The sequence below is a fragment of the Aulonocara stuartgranti genome (assembly GCF_965226115.1).
Source record: "Aulonocara stuartgranti genome assembly, chromosome: 4".
NCBI classification, from domain to species: domain Eukaryota; kingdom Metazoa; phylum Chordata; class Actinopteri; order Cichliformes; family Cichlidae; genus Aulonocara; species Aulonocara stuartgranti.
Window position 1 is genome coordinate 18,610,040 of NC_138942.1, and position 13,936 is coordinate 18,623,975.

General features: G+C 41.8%; 1 protein-coding gene across 6 annotated transcripts in view; it reads right to left on the reverse strand.

Moving 5' to 3' along the window:
* The window catches only part of LOC309705098 (voltage-dependent T-type calcium channel subunit alpha-1I-like), a 218,399-nt gene that overhangs the window by 4,399 nt on the left and 200,064 nt on the right, over window positions 1–13,936 (reverse strand). For 2 of the 6 annotated variants that reach the window (XM_082530675.1, XM_082530670.1), the window contains 4 exons: window positions 9,153–9,302; window positions 3,648–3,785; window positions 623–806; window positions 5–138 (listed from right to left, as the gene is read on the reverse strand). In XM_082530675.1, the coding sequence (XP_082386801.1) occupies window positions 5–138; window positions 623–806; window positions 3,648–3,785; window positions 9,153–9,302 (606 nt within the window). The remainder of the gene's footprint in view (window positions 1–4; window positions 139–622; window positions 807–3,647; window positions 3,786–9,152; window positions 9,303–13,936) is intronic. The other 4 variants (XM_082530673.1, XM_082530671.1, XM_082530672.1 and 1 more) reach the window with 4 other exon arrangements.

Genomic DNA, 13,936 nt, shown 5'->3' on the forward strand with positions numbered 1-13,936 from the left:
TTACCTGTGTGCAGAGCTTCTTCCTATGGGCTCCAGGGGAGCGGAACGAAGCCCACGAGGCTCTGGAGGCTCGGGAGGCCAGCCTAAGGCCTCTTGACAAACGTAGGCTTCTACTGCGGGGAGGTACTGGGATGGCTGCTTAAGAGACCAGCAGAGGACATTATTAGTCAGTTCTTACAACCAGATTTTATTTTAGGGTTAAGGATGTATTAAAAAGACAGATTTTATATACAGAAGATGGTGACGGATTAATCTGTAGTCTGGGCCTGAATACACCCAATATGATGCCATTTGATGTAAAAACTAACTGTACATGTGCATATATAGAGCTAATCCTACTGCAGAGGTCAGTTTCTTCCTTAGACTCCCCCCTCGTCACCTCTTATAGGCGCATTTTGAGACTTACTGTACGTGGACTTCTCTTGTTTATTTATATAATTACTTGAATTTAATTTATTGCCTTGTTCTTTGATTTGAAGTGCTGTTTAACCAAATTGTGCAGCATTTTGTTGAGGCTGTCACTTAAGATTACAGCATTTCGTTTACACAATATACACACACAGAGCAACAAGCAATTCACATTATTGTGCTTATGTGTTTGTTGCGCTGTGGATTTACTCACCTGGGCTGCACTGAGGTGAACAAACACGCGGTTCGTGTGTTTGCATTTCCATCTCCTGCAGTACGATCTCCATCTCAATGCCCGTGCTGAGGGCTCTGCATGGCTGGCTCTGCACCACAGTCTGAATCTGGTGACCTCCTCCTTCGACCTCCTCAGAGCTGGGAGAGTCACTGCTGCACTTTACCTACAAGACAGAAGATTAACAAATATCCAGAACAGTGGATGCTTTTTCCTTCATATCTAAATTAGACATATGGGCTCAATTTGTGACGCAAACTGCTGCGACCTGTTTTGGAAAAGCTTGTATGATTAAGATGATTAGATGATCATTAAGTTAGCATAAAATTTTCTTTAAACTCTCATTTCATCTCCAAAGCAATAATTAATCCATAATTCATGTGATGTATTTTAAATTGAGGGTTCCTGGTTGAGGCAAAAAAAAAAAAAAGCCCCTAAGGTGCTGGGGAGATATTAAACATGGCCTCTGAGTCACATCATTCTCTTTGGCTTTTCATTTCAGTGCAATTCAAAGTGTGAACATGAGCTCTTAATTGTTATGTTAATCCTATATTTCGTGACCTTAAATGTTTAGGTTTGAAATTCCCGAGCATCCGCAAACAGGCCGCGATGGCTTGAAGTGAGTAGCAGGAGGCGGATGAAGGCAAGAGTTCAAAAATAAGCTGGTACACGTGTGAGAGTGGGTGTGCAGGAATGCTTTTGTGCTTTCATTAGTGTACTGTACCTCTGAGTCATTCAACCCGAGCCCCTTAACAGCCCCATTTCAGGTGAAATCTCAAATAGCCTTATCAAGCATTCGCTTCTACCCCTGCACACACATCTCTTCAGATACCACCACCATAATTACTACTTGTCACGGTCCGTGGAGATAGACCGTGTGGGAATGTGTGTGTTGGACCCAGACGCGAACACAAGCGAAGATGCAGGAGTGGATTAAACAAAAGCGAGCCTTTTATTATGGCTGATAACAGAACAAACCAGAGCGAGGGCAGTACAAGGGTAATAGTTCAAACAGAAAACCTAAACTGGACATAAACTAAGAAAAAGCTATGGCTGGAGATACGGAACACAGGGGGTGGTAACACAGACGACGCGACACAGACTGCATGAAACACAGAGACTAAATACACATGAGGGATGATCAGGGGAAGTGGATGCACACGGGGAACACAGGTGACACTGATAATCATAACAAGACACGGCAGGAGTGAACGCAACACTGATGGGAGATGGGCAAAGTAAAACAGGAAGTACACAGAGGTTCAAACAGGAGGAGAGAGAGCACGGGGAGAACGCAGACATAACGGGCTGGGGAAAACATAGAATAAAACACAAAGAGAGACGAGGGCTCATAAATACACAGAGGGGCACACAGGGGGTAAGAGTCACGAAGGGAAAACACTTAGGGAACAACACAACAGGGCAACTCAGGAAACATGGCCTAAATAAGGAACGAAATACAAAAATACAAGGAACTAAGAATACTGGGCCCACATGGCCCAGGACCATGACACTACTAGCCCTAACCCTAATGTTAGACAAGCTTTTAAGTAAAAATGGTGTGCTTTATATTGTAAGGGCTTGCTTTGGGCAGAGATGTGACTTCCCTCAGTGTGACTGTGTAAAACGGATTTATTTATTTATTTGACACCAGATTTCTTTTAATCAAACAGCGCTGGGTAAATTAAAACCCTAACCTTACGTCCTTTGTCACCTTCTCTCTTTCCCTCTTCCCCTTCTTTTCTCATCTCCTTCCCTCTCCTCTAATGAGCACTGGTTCACAGCCATGCTTGGTGACGGCAGGCTTATCTAGCTCTCCAGAACCAAGGAGCATTACCCCATTACAGAGGAGGATATCTAGGATGGATGGATGATAAGGGATGGAGATAGTGAGGCTAGAGGGAGGTACAGAGCAGGTGTGCAATTACCAGAGGGGGAGCACTGTCAAAGGAGAAGCATAAAAGATAAAGTCTAAAGCAAGCTTTGGGCGGGTTCATAGAGAGCCACCACGAATTGTGATTGAGGGGAGTTTGGTGGAAAGATTTATTCACGAGAAGGACTGTAGAGGATAGAGACTGTCGACTCTCCAAAGACAAGATAGTTACCCTGATACATAGAAAGAAAGTGATAAAGGCATCTTTGGAACCTAAAGGTTTATATCTGCAAATCGCGAGAGAGCCTAAAGCGCAGCCATGAAAATGATTTTATGAGGGTTCATTTGTTTTGTGCTTCCTGGAAGTAATAATAAAGAAATCTGCTGCGGGGTTGGAACAAAGTGCTGGTAAACTGCTGTATTTACGTCAAATATAAAGCAGCTGGTGGAACCTATGGGCTCTTATCCAATGACCTAGCCTCTGGGGACAATGAGCGTTGATTTTCTTCTGACGCTTGCGTATAACAAACACCAGGTTGGTGACGTCCTGCTCCATGTGTTGGTGATTGCTTACCTCCCAACTATCAGTGGAGATAAATATAAAAAACTACAATAAAAGCTAACTTGTAAATCGTCTTTTGTCAGCCTGCTTTGTCAGCCAAAGTCTGATTGGTCAATACTAGCCTGACACAGTTTTCCTGTACTAAATGTTGTATCTTGTTGAATTTGTGGTGCAGTATTCTCTTTCTATTCGTCTTACTCACATGAAACTGGCTTAAAATTCTGTCTAGAGATGACAACCAAGTGTGCAGCACGGCAAAATGATAATAGTACTAATATCCTCCTAGTGACATTTAAGCGGGCGCTTACTCTGCACACCTTTGTAACTCAGAGCTGTGTAAAGATGGCTCAATGTTGTAAATCAGAGCTAGTGTACAAAACCTTAGTGCCCCTAAAATGACAGGATTACTAGAGCTACCTATCATTAAAACAACCCTAAACGTTCATACACTGACTTTTAGATTGGCCTAGCTGAAAATGAGCCTTCTTATGGACACACTGTAAAGCTATAAAATCCATATTTAAAGTGAAAATCTTTATGGTGTCTTTCCTCTTCACTCTGCTTATACCCACCTCGCCCTCTTGCGCCAGCAGCTGGTAGGCAGTATGCTCATCTAGGCTGAGGTCATCCGGCAGGGCAGGGGATGAGGACTTGTCCGAAAGTTGCTCTGACTTCAAGGAAGCCTGTTCAATCTCTGCCATCCTGATCTGCTGGAAAGAATATACTTCAGTTATCCATGCTTTTAAAGGCATAGGGAATAGGACTGGCAACTGTTTCAGACTTTCTACTTCATAAAACATGGTCTCATCAGTGCTCAGTAAAATTTTACATGTTTAGCGCAAGGTTCATAGCAACCAGCCACGACTTCAGTGGCTTACATTTTGGTGGATATAGAAATGAAACTTTTAAAGGTTTAGTTTATTTTGATATCTATCTATATTATTTATATCTTGCATGATTTTTTGTTTTATTTTTTGTTAAAAGGCCAACATGAGCTACAGAGACGAGTTCGATAAAACCTCCACCAAGCTGGTTCACCAGATGCTGACAATTCAAAGTTGCCAAAATGCCATGGCGCCTGTCTGTAAAGAGAGGCAGGATGAGAGATTTCAAGAGAGCAGTGACATTACTTCATCATCATCAAGTGAGCAATTGTTTTTTAGTGGCATCAATATATACGCAAATAAAGAGGCTGGATGGGAAGCTGGATGAGGCGGGTATCCATGCAACGTTTTCGTGTACGTGTCGGCGCCGTCTTCATGTATATGCAAAAGAGAGTGAAGATGTTTATTTTTCCTATCAAGCGTGGTGATGTTAACAAAAAAGAAAACATTACCAAGCACACTGTTGTCACTCAGATGTGACAACAGTGTTACTTTCTCTTTTCTCTGCTCCAACACTGGCTCCAGCTAGGTTCATTTCATCAGAGCTGCGGGTAACGTGGCCCATATAGCTGCTGAATTGCTTTTAAATTATCAGCCACACGTGAGCATCGAGCCTCCCTGCTGGCACTTTTCTCTGCTCTTGTAATACTTTTCTTTTTGTGCACCGGTTTCAGAGCACAGTGCAAACCGTGAGCTGGAGTGGAACCTCAGTGTTGTGGAGATGCAGTGCTCGGGCAGCGTTTCTTTAAGGACACAGAACAATAAATGGCCAGAGCATGGGGAATTAAAAGGGGCCAAGTGAAATACAATGAAGTGAGAGTTTCATAGAGGAACGAAAGATTCATGGCTAATATGAGGCAGTAAATTACCATTGCCCATGCCCCTGAGGAGAGAGTGAGCAAGAAAGTGAGAGAAAGAGATAAAGAGATGGGATGAGGCAAAGGCGAGGAATCAAGACAGAAGCACAGCAACTCATTAATTTGAAAGAACACTTTCTGTTTTGCCTCCATATATTACTCCTCACTTATGTGAGAGCACCACATCTGTGACTTTTTAGCGCCTTAGAGGTGGGCTGCAAATAGCTGTGGAAAAAAGGTCCCTGTGAGTCAACTGGTTTATTTATCGACAGGTAAAAGAAACGGGAGCTTCTCTTTTTCTGTATTCTTGGCTGGGCCTCCAGAGATAACGAAAAAGCACAATAGGCACAGGAAGAGTTGCTACACCGCTGCTTCCAAGGTAACTGCAGAAATATCGAAGGCTTCACTAACGAGATAGGGGACTCGGGCAAGGACCAGTTGGAAGTGTCCACTGCAGCCTTAGAGCAGTGAAGGAAGGTATTTTTCTATTCAGCACTGCCATGAGAGAAGATTGCTGACTGCAGAGGAAATAAGCACAATTAATATCTGCATGAGTCTTAACAGTCAGAATATCATATCATAAGTGCACCAGCAGGTGCTCTTGCTCTTTTATCTTGCTGAACTATGACAACAAATGATCATTTACCAGAGTCTATGAACTTTGTCAACACGATACAGTGATCACTTAACTTCACGCAAACTGCAGCCATTAATTCTCCTTTTGTCACCACTGTCACCTGTTTGAACAGACTATGCCCATGATGCTGAGATCAGAGCTCTATGGCAGCCATGGCATCAGGTGCCGAACTCCTCTTCTTCCTAAATTATACTCCATCCATCCATCCATCCATTCGCTTCCGCTTATCCTTTTTAGGGTCGCGGGGGGCGCTGGAGCCTATCCCAGCTGTCATAGGGCGAGAGGCAGGGTACACCCTGGACAGGTCGCCAGTCTGTCGCAGGGCTAACACATAGGGACAGACAACCATTCGCACTCACATTCACTCGCACATTCACACCTAGTGGCAATTTGGATTATCCAATTAACCTATCCCCACAAGCTGCATGTCTTTGGACGGTGGGAGGAAGCCGGAGTACCCGGAGAGAACCCACGCAAACACGGGGAGAACATGCAAACTCCACACAGAAAGACCCCGGCCTGATGGTGGAATTGAACTCAGGACCTTCTTGCTGTGCGGCAACAGTGCTAACCACCGTGCCACCGTGCTGCCGCCTAAATTATACTCTCTACATATATAGTCTTATAACTAATGACTGAAGGACTGTCTCATACTTTGTGGTATTACACATGGTACTGCATAATGAATAAAAATATATACGTATATAAGGTGCGATCAGAAGTTTTAGTGACTGCCCCTGATAAGCAAAACCTCAACATTGTCTCCGTGTGCACCTCTGGACAACTAACAGTGCTTCTGCTATTTTAAACTGCTCCTTGGAAGTTCTGCTCTCTTGCATTTAATCCTCCTCAGTCCTCTTTAGTTCTTCGTAATTATGCAGGACGAATTAGCTTAGATTTTTTTTTGGAGCAAGTAAGATTTTTGCATTTTAATAAACCGATCTCACCAACTGCATTTGGCAATAAATGCACTCATAGCTCAAAATGCACAGCGTTACAGAATACATAATGATGTGGAAATAGTAAAATAATACTGTTTCACCTCAGGCACACACCCAGATGCCACTCTGGGTCAATTTAAGCACTGTGGATCAATCAGCTCTCTGAAATGATTTCTCTGCCTCCTCAGATGTGATGATGCAGATATGCAAGCACAAGTGGTCACAGTACATGTACAGTACTGTAAAAAAGAAAATAAGTGGTCCAGAGGTCCACTAAGTCTTTCAGGAGCCCACAAGGTTTCTGCTTTTGATGGGTGAGGTCACAAAATCTTTTAATTGCACCTTGAAATGTTTATGTCCAAAAGTTTTCCACAAAACTGTACACCATTTTTCCTTAACGGTGCATTGTGACCACAGGAACAGCTGATATCTTAAAATCAGTATCGCTATTATCCTTTCATTTTACAAACAGTGTTTTGCTTATTTCAATGAGATGCATTTAATATTACCATTAACAGTAGTTTAGTTTCAACTTTGAATTGCCTGTTAGAGCAACATTTTCCAGTGGTTTGATTAGTTGCAAAAGTAAATTCAGTGAAAATGATGTTGAGGAGCTTTCATATAGTGTTGAGCAGTGGCCTCTTATACTTGCAGCCAAATTAATAGCGAAGGCCTCCTCTGCTCCACTGAACTGTTCCCTGCAAACCAAAACTGCAGTCACTCTCATGCTGTGGATCGTCCCTCGTGTTTATTAGTTCCTTGATGAATATTTCCAATGTCACACACGCTGCACCCAGGTGTCCCGCTGTGTCTTACTGTCTGCTCAAACACAGTAAATCTGCACAGAACTCTCAGCAGCAAAAGACTCATCTGTGTACTCACCCATACTAGCTCTCTCTCTGTCACGCACACACGCACACACGAAAACACCCAATTTGCAAGTCTGATGTTTAAAGAAGGTGGCAAATTAAAGGAGATCAGCACCGCATCAGAGAGAGTAAATCTGGGCTAGACAAAGGGATTGCCAGAGGAGAGCAGCTTCCGAAGGAAAAAGGCGAAGCGTATAACGGAGCGAGGAAAGATTGATGGTTTGACAGCATCTGCAGACAGGCAGAAAGCAGAGCTGACAGATGAGGAGGTGTAGAGCCCAGTTATTGCTTCTTCTGAGATGACCTGCTGCACTTTGTCATTGTGATAGACAACACCAGCACAGGACAGTATGTTGTGGGGGTGTGTGGTTTATGCAGGATCTCCTGTTTACAAAACGCCCCTAAAATATAAGAACAGGAAAAACAGGCTGTTGGTGCGTGCCTGCATGCATACAGCAACAAGAATGGCTGCCTGTGTGCCATGCATTAAGTGGGCCTCATTGAGTCACATTACTGCACATATGGAAAGTCGCTTTAATCTTATGCTGCTGGGCGTTTTTAGAGGCTTTAACTTTCTGTTATACTGTAACAAAACAGCACATAGAGCAGTTGACACACTTTATGAAGCTTGGACTTTGACAGCACTTTCCATTCAGACTGCTTGGTGTGATTAATGGACCCCTGTGTGTATCCACGAAAGTACGTGCAACCCCCTACATGCCTGCAACTTGTTGTGCGTGTGAATGTGTGAGTATTCAGGGAATCCTGTGTTTTACAAAGTAATTGTATGATTTACCAAATTTTGGTTTTTGATCCAGCCTAAAATTAGATTTTCCAGAGTACACAATCCCACACGTGCGCCAGTCAGTGAAACCGCAAACTGAAGGTTAGCAAATGCTGTTAGCTTTATATTTATACACATTTGCACAGCTACAAAGAAAAGTAGATGTTTTCAGGAATTAAATTTCTACCTCTACACTTATTTGGCGCTAGGGTGCCAATTTTTGTTTCTCCCTTCCAACACCTGGAGGCATTTTTATAAAGCATCTGGAAGCTAGGAATTACATGTCTCAGGATGATGTTTGGTTTTCCCTTCAGAGTGCAGGTGTAAAAGTGTTTTATTTGTAGACGGGCTTTTCTCTAACAGGAATGAGAATAGCTATAATCTGGCATGCCCAGCGTACACGTTTTTTTCCACTCTGTTGAAATCAGCATTTTAAAATGTGAAATCAAGAAACTGCACTTTTAACAGCCTTATCTTCCTTCAATTGCATTTTTACACTGTCAGAGCTGGTCTGCTGAACACAATAAGGAAAAAAGACTTGGTTAGCCTGGTTTTGCCAAAAGAAAGTAGATCCCTTCATAGACATTCTGGATATTTTCCTGTTGATTTATATTTCACTCTGTCCTTTCTCACAGAATGCAGCTGAGAACTGCAGAAACCGTGAACGAGGAGGGCCGAAGATTCACCCGCGACTCTCTTGAAGCGAAAGTAAAATGCTTTCCCAGAAAGTCAGTAGATTTGTTGTTGGGTTCACTGTGAAATAACATTGCTAATGGGTTCATTAAAGTGTCCAAACCTTGCTAAATTGGCAACGCAGGGGTAGCTTATTTAAAGCCTTAATGTGATGTGGAACTTTTTTCAATACTAGTAAATTATTCAGAGTGAGATCCTTGGATGTTTGTCCTGTAAGCCTGAGCCTATCACAAACAATTGTGTTGACTGAATTCCGAAACACGTTACGCCAATTAAATATTTGACTGAAAAATTAATACATGTGTTAAATTTGTCTTGCAAATGTGACCAGATCTGAGATTATTTCACCCTCCCCTTGGTCCCGTGTGTGTGCTGTGGACATGCTTGTATTCATGTGTGTTTAGGGTGGTACCTCTTGCGGGTGGCCCTTGCAGTCTTTGCAGATGAGCTGAGGAGAGGAGTAGTGGTGGAAGACAGAGCCGGAGAGGTTGTCGATCATCAGCATCTCCCCCTCTAAGGTATCCTTGATCAGGAGAGATACACTGTCCAACCACTGGCTCTCCTGGAACACATACGCACACGCGCACACACACACACAACACGCACGCACACATACACGGACACATACGCAGGGGACGCGGGGGGGCGGCAGACCAGAATGCACGCAGGCGCAAACATGTGCACATGCGGACATGCGAGGACAAAGAAACACGCAGGGAAATGCATACACCATCGAAAGGGTTATAAAAGTGCCCATGTGCACACGCTGGTATGCTTTTGCAGTTTTCTCATACTCTGTGCTCACACGCAAACACACACTCATGTCACTCATGTGCATATTCACCCCCACGACAGTACATTTCACACTCCGTACGCCTTCCTTTCTGACATTCCTCAACTGAAATAATAAATAAATAAATAAATCTCTCATACACTGTCAGATATTATGTATAAATAAATGAGATTTTGATGGCCTTTAAAGCTAAACACTTGTTCTTTTTTGGGAAGGGAAAAAACTAAACAACAACAAAAAAAAGCTCCTCAATAATATAACTCCAAACCATTAGCCAAGTAACACATAATTTTACTATCAAAGCCTTGAGCAGTGAGAGCGGTGCAATTATATTTGATATATCACCTCAATTAGGCTGTTCAATACCTTGTTGAAACAATTTAAGATTTAAGCATTTGCTTTGTGAGTTGGATATTATTAGGTTTAAAGCAATTTAGACTGAATCACTCAGGGCTTCTTTTTTCTTTTTTCCCTGTGACTTAAATGATCCCTCCTTGCTTGAATCTCCTCTGCCAGATTGGTTTTCCCAGAAACCAATCTGGCAGAAAAAGGAAACTACTGACAAAAAAAAAAGGTGGAGGGGGGACTACTTTAAAAATGATGTCTGTGATTCGCAGCGGGACTCTGTATTTCACAATGATGTGTGATTGTGCCCGTAGCACATTCTTAACAGCCAAAATAACCGTATTACATCAGCAGATCTATCCCAAAAGATGCTGTGAAACAGGGTCACTCCTCTTCAATCCCCACGCAAGCCTACTTTCATAACACGTTTCTACAACGCCGCACATGCCTATACTTAGGCCTCTTATGCAAACACACATTTCTGACTCATGTGGTTATATTACAATCACTCATGGTTCATGTTTTGAAAGTGAGTGGGCTCGTGATTCAAAAGACAGGTTACTGTACTCCCAGCGATATAAATACACCTAAATCATGCTGGGTTTTGATACAGAGCTGCAGTGCCGCATTTTGGCACAAAGACAAACTGACTCGGCTACATCCAGCTCGGTGTATGCACATATAAAAAAAACATACTCTTCTCTCTCTCTCTCTCTCTCAGAGAGGCCCTGAGATAGTCCATTCTGTGTAGGTTGAGAGCTTAATATAAAAATAATGTTTGATTGACTGTGGTGGCCTATGTGGTGGCCTCCATTAATAACTGTATTAGTGGACAACAATAGGGCTCGTCTGCAGGGAATGGAAGTTGAGAGAGGGGGAGAGGAGAGAGCTGAAATTAATTACTGCCTCTATCTGACTGTCACTGGCTCGGCTATTATCAGTCCTCTCTTATGCCCGTACTCTCTCTCTCTCTCTCTCTCTCACCGTGCATGTGTCAACTTCCTCTAGTGGCTCCTTTAGTCCCTGTGCAATGCATTACTGGTGTTGCACTATTCTCTAAAAAAAGCACTTTCTTAGTGTTTAATATAGCACATTATAGATTGCATTAGTTGCACCAAAAATCCAAGTTCAACTGAGCTGTCTGCTCTGTATAAATAACGTAAATATCAGCTTTGTAGATGAATACAAAAGATGAACACTGTAGCTCTAATTCTAAAAATATTAGACTGTGCAAAAATCTTGAGCCATCCTTCATCTGTTTATATTTCACCTCTATTCTTTATCACAGAGTGGACTCATTTGTTTAAGTAGTCTTCAGGAATAGTTCTCCAGGCTTCATGAAAGACATTCAGAGCTCGTCTTTGGATGTTGATGGTTTCTGTCAAGATGATCCCACATCTGGAATCTGAAAAGGCCAATCCAGGCCCAATAGTGTTCCATTGTGTGTTTTTCTCTATGTTTTTCTGTGTGTTTGGGATCTTTGTCATGTGCTCAATCAGATGCTTTCCAGGTGGTATTACATGATGGATCAAATCCAATGGTAGTTTCTGTGTTCATAATTGAAAATTTCAACACCGCTGGATGATACATAACAAACCATGACAGAGCCTCCTCCGTACTTTACAGAACATGTATCTGGCTGCAGATGCTCACTGTTGTACCCCACTCGTTTGATCTGACAATTAAAAAATCTAATTTGGATTCTTAATCCACAAGTCATTTGTTCTGATGTAATTGCAATACCTCAGCCTTTTCTCCCTGTTTCCCTTCCTTAAGAATAGCTTTTTGAAAGCCATTTCTGATGAGACTTCAGTAAACAGTAGATGGTCTTAGGTCCTGTATCAGGTATTTGCTGGATTTCCCCCCCTATTTCTTAAGGGCAGGACTTTCAGATACTGATCATCTGCTGCGGTAGAAGTTTTTTTTTTTTTTTACTCAAGCCAGTTCTTCTTTGTTCTTCACTTGTCTGGTTTCCTCAGATTTTTTAAGGACAAAGTGCACACCATGTTGAAATAGTCCATTTACTATTTACTTTGTTGATTACTTTGTTGGTGCAAAAAAATATTTTATGACTGTTAAACTGTGTTAACTTTGGCAACTAAAGAAATGGGAAAAAATTACGTGAGAAAAAATTTAAAATGAGCTTTTTGTCTGTTATATGTAGACACTGCTTCATCTGCTTGAGTTAGGTGTCTTTTTTATGTTTGAATGATTCATATGTACATACAAAAAAGAAACAAAAAAGAAAAACATACCTCTGAAAATGGTGAGGTACAAAGACTCGACTTGGGATGTCTCAAGATTTTTGATTAGTACTGTAGCAGTATTACTAGCAGTAATATTACAGCAATTTATTTGACAATGTTTTTCACAGACATACACACACTCATCCTGGTACGAACAATCACACACTCAAACCCCAGGACCCGTGCTCTGAAGATATTACATCGCACTGCCAGATCCCTCACTGCATCGCTTGTGAGAAAGAGAAGCAGAGAGAAAGACAGAGAGAGACAGGATGCTGCCAGTTTATTCTCCCTGGTCTGCATTAAGTTCCTTCGTCAGCCAACGCTGAACTAAAAATGGCTCCGTGCAGCCAAGTTTAGCTCTACAAAGGTGAAATTCCTCATGGCAGCCAGTGAGTCATCTTCATGTGTGTGGTTCTGCGTGGAAATCTCAGACTATCATTAATGATTTCATAATGAAAGCGTGCGTCTCTGCTGACTGCGAGGAGAAATGAGGGACCCTTCCACTCGTTCTCTCACAAACACACACACACATTAGATGTAGGCATTGAAATTATGATTTCCAAAGCGTAACCTGTGCACATATGTATGCAAGCTCACATAGTCTCAAATGAGCATTGAAAGGTTAATAAAGCCTAAATGAAAAAAAGCTTCAGTGAATAAGTGATTAACATTTTTCACCTCTCCTCGCTGACTGCATTGGCTACAGAGAAGATGGCGAAAAACCTTCATACACAAAATCGACATGATATCACTTTAGTTGTTTAGCTTGATTTTGGAAAATGCCTTTAATTTCTCCCTAATGGTTTAACACTTCTATTACTCATCTTATTCAAACAATTGGCTTTGTGCAAAAACTCCTGCTAAGTCACTGCTTAGCATCTCTTTCTTCTTCTCCTTTTATCTGTTTGTGTAAATGTTTAACCTTCCAGGCCCTCGCTTCCATCTTTCAAAATCGCTTAAAGAAAAAGAACAAAAGTTCTAACAACTTATACAAAGAGATCGACTGATTGAGTGCACTCAAGAAATGCGGGCTGTCAGTGAATTTTTACTAAAAAAGAAATCAAGCAATGATTCTCTCTCTCTCTCTGACATCAGAACCATTTTAAACAGAAATTACTGACATTGTTTATCACTTTTGTATTCTTGCAGCTTGCTCGTCAAATATGTAATTTTCCCTGCATGAACTAATCCATTGACACCGTGTAAAGAGAAGCAAACTGACAGACAGCCAGAGAGACAGAAATATCACAGTAATAATATATAATAAGTCCTTTCATGTGCACTGTCTGCTCGTAGTCTGAGCTGTACCTGTGTATTTTTATTTACCTGCGTAATTCCCACATACTCAGCCCTGAGGAAGCCTCCATCAAAAAATGATAGCAGCTCTTACAGCGGAATATATAAAGCGTGCATACAATAACAACTCTGTTTCTAAAAAGAAACATTTAAGACTTTTGTGCAATCGAAAATGGCACAAAGAAAACAAAAAACATGTTGAAACTGAGATTTTTTTTCAAAGACGCTCATTTTAAAGTTAATTTAAGCAACATGTGGGCAGGTTTTTATCATCCCTTCCTCACAAGTTGCATGTACATGTCTTCCTTCATAAAGAATTTCATCAGTTCACAACCTCTTTGTCATATTCTTTGTTTCATAATAAGAATTTTTCAATGAGTTTCAGGTCTGGACTGTAAAAGGCCAGTTTAGCATTAATGCTGCCTCCACATATTTTTTGTTACCTGTGTGTTACGCCCCTCTGCAGCCCCTAATCTCTTTGCAGTGGAAATGCAAGAGTGTTCAGCTGTTGCT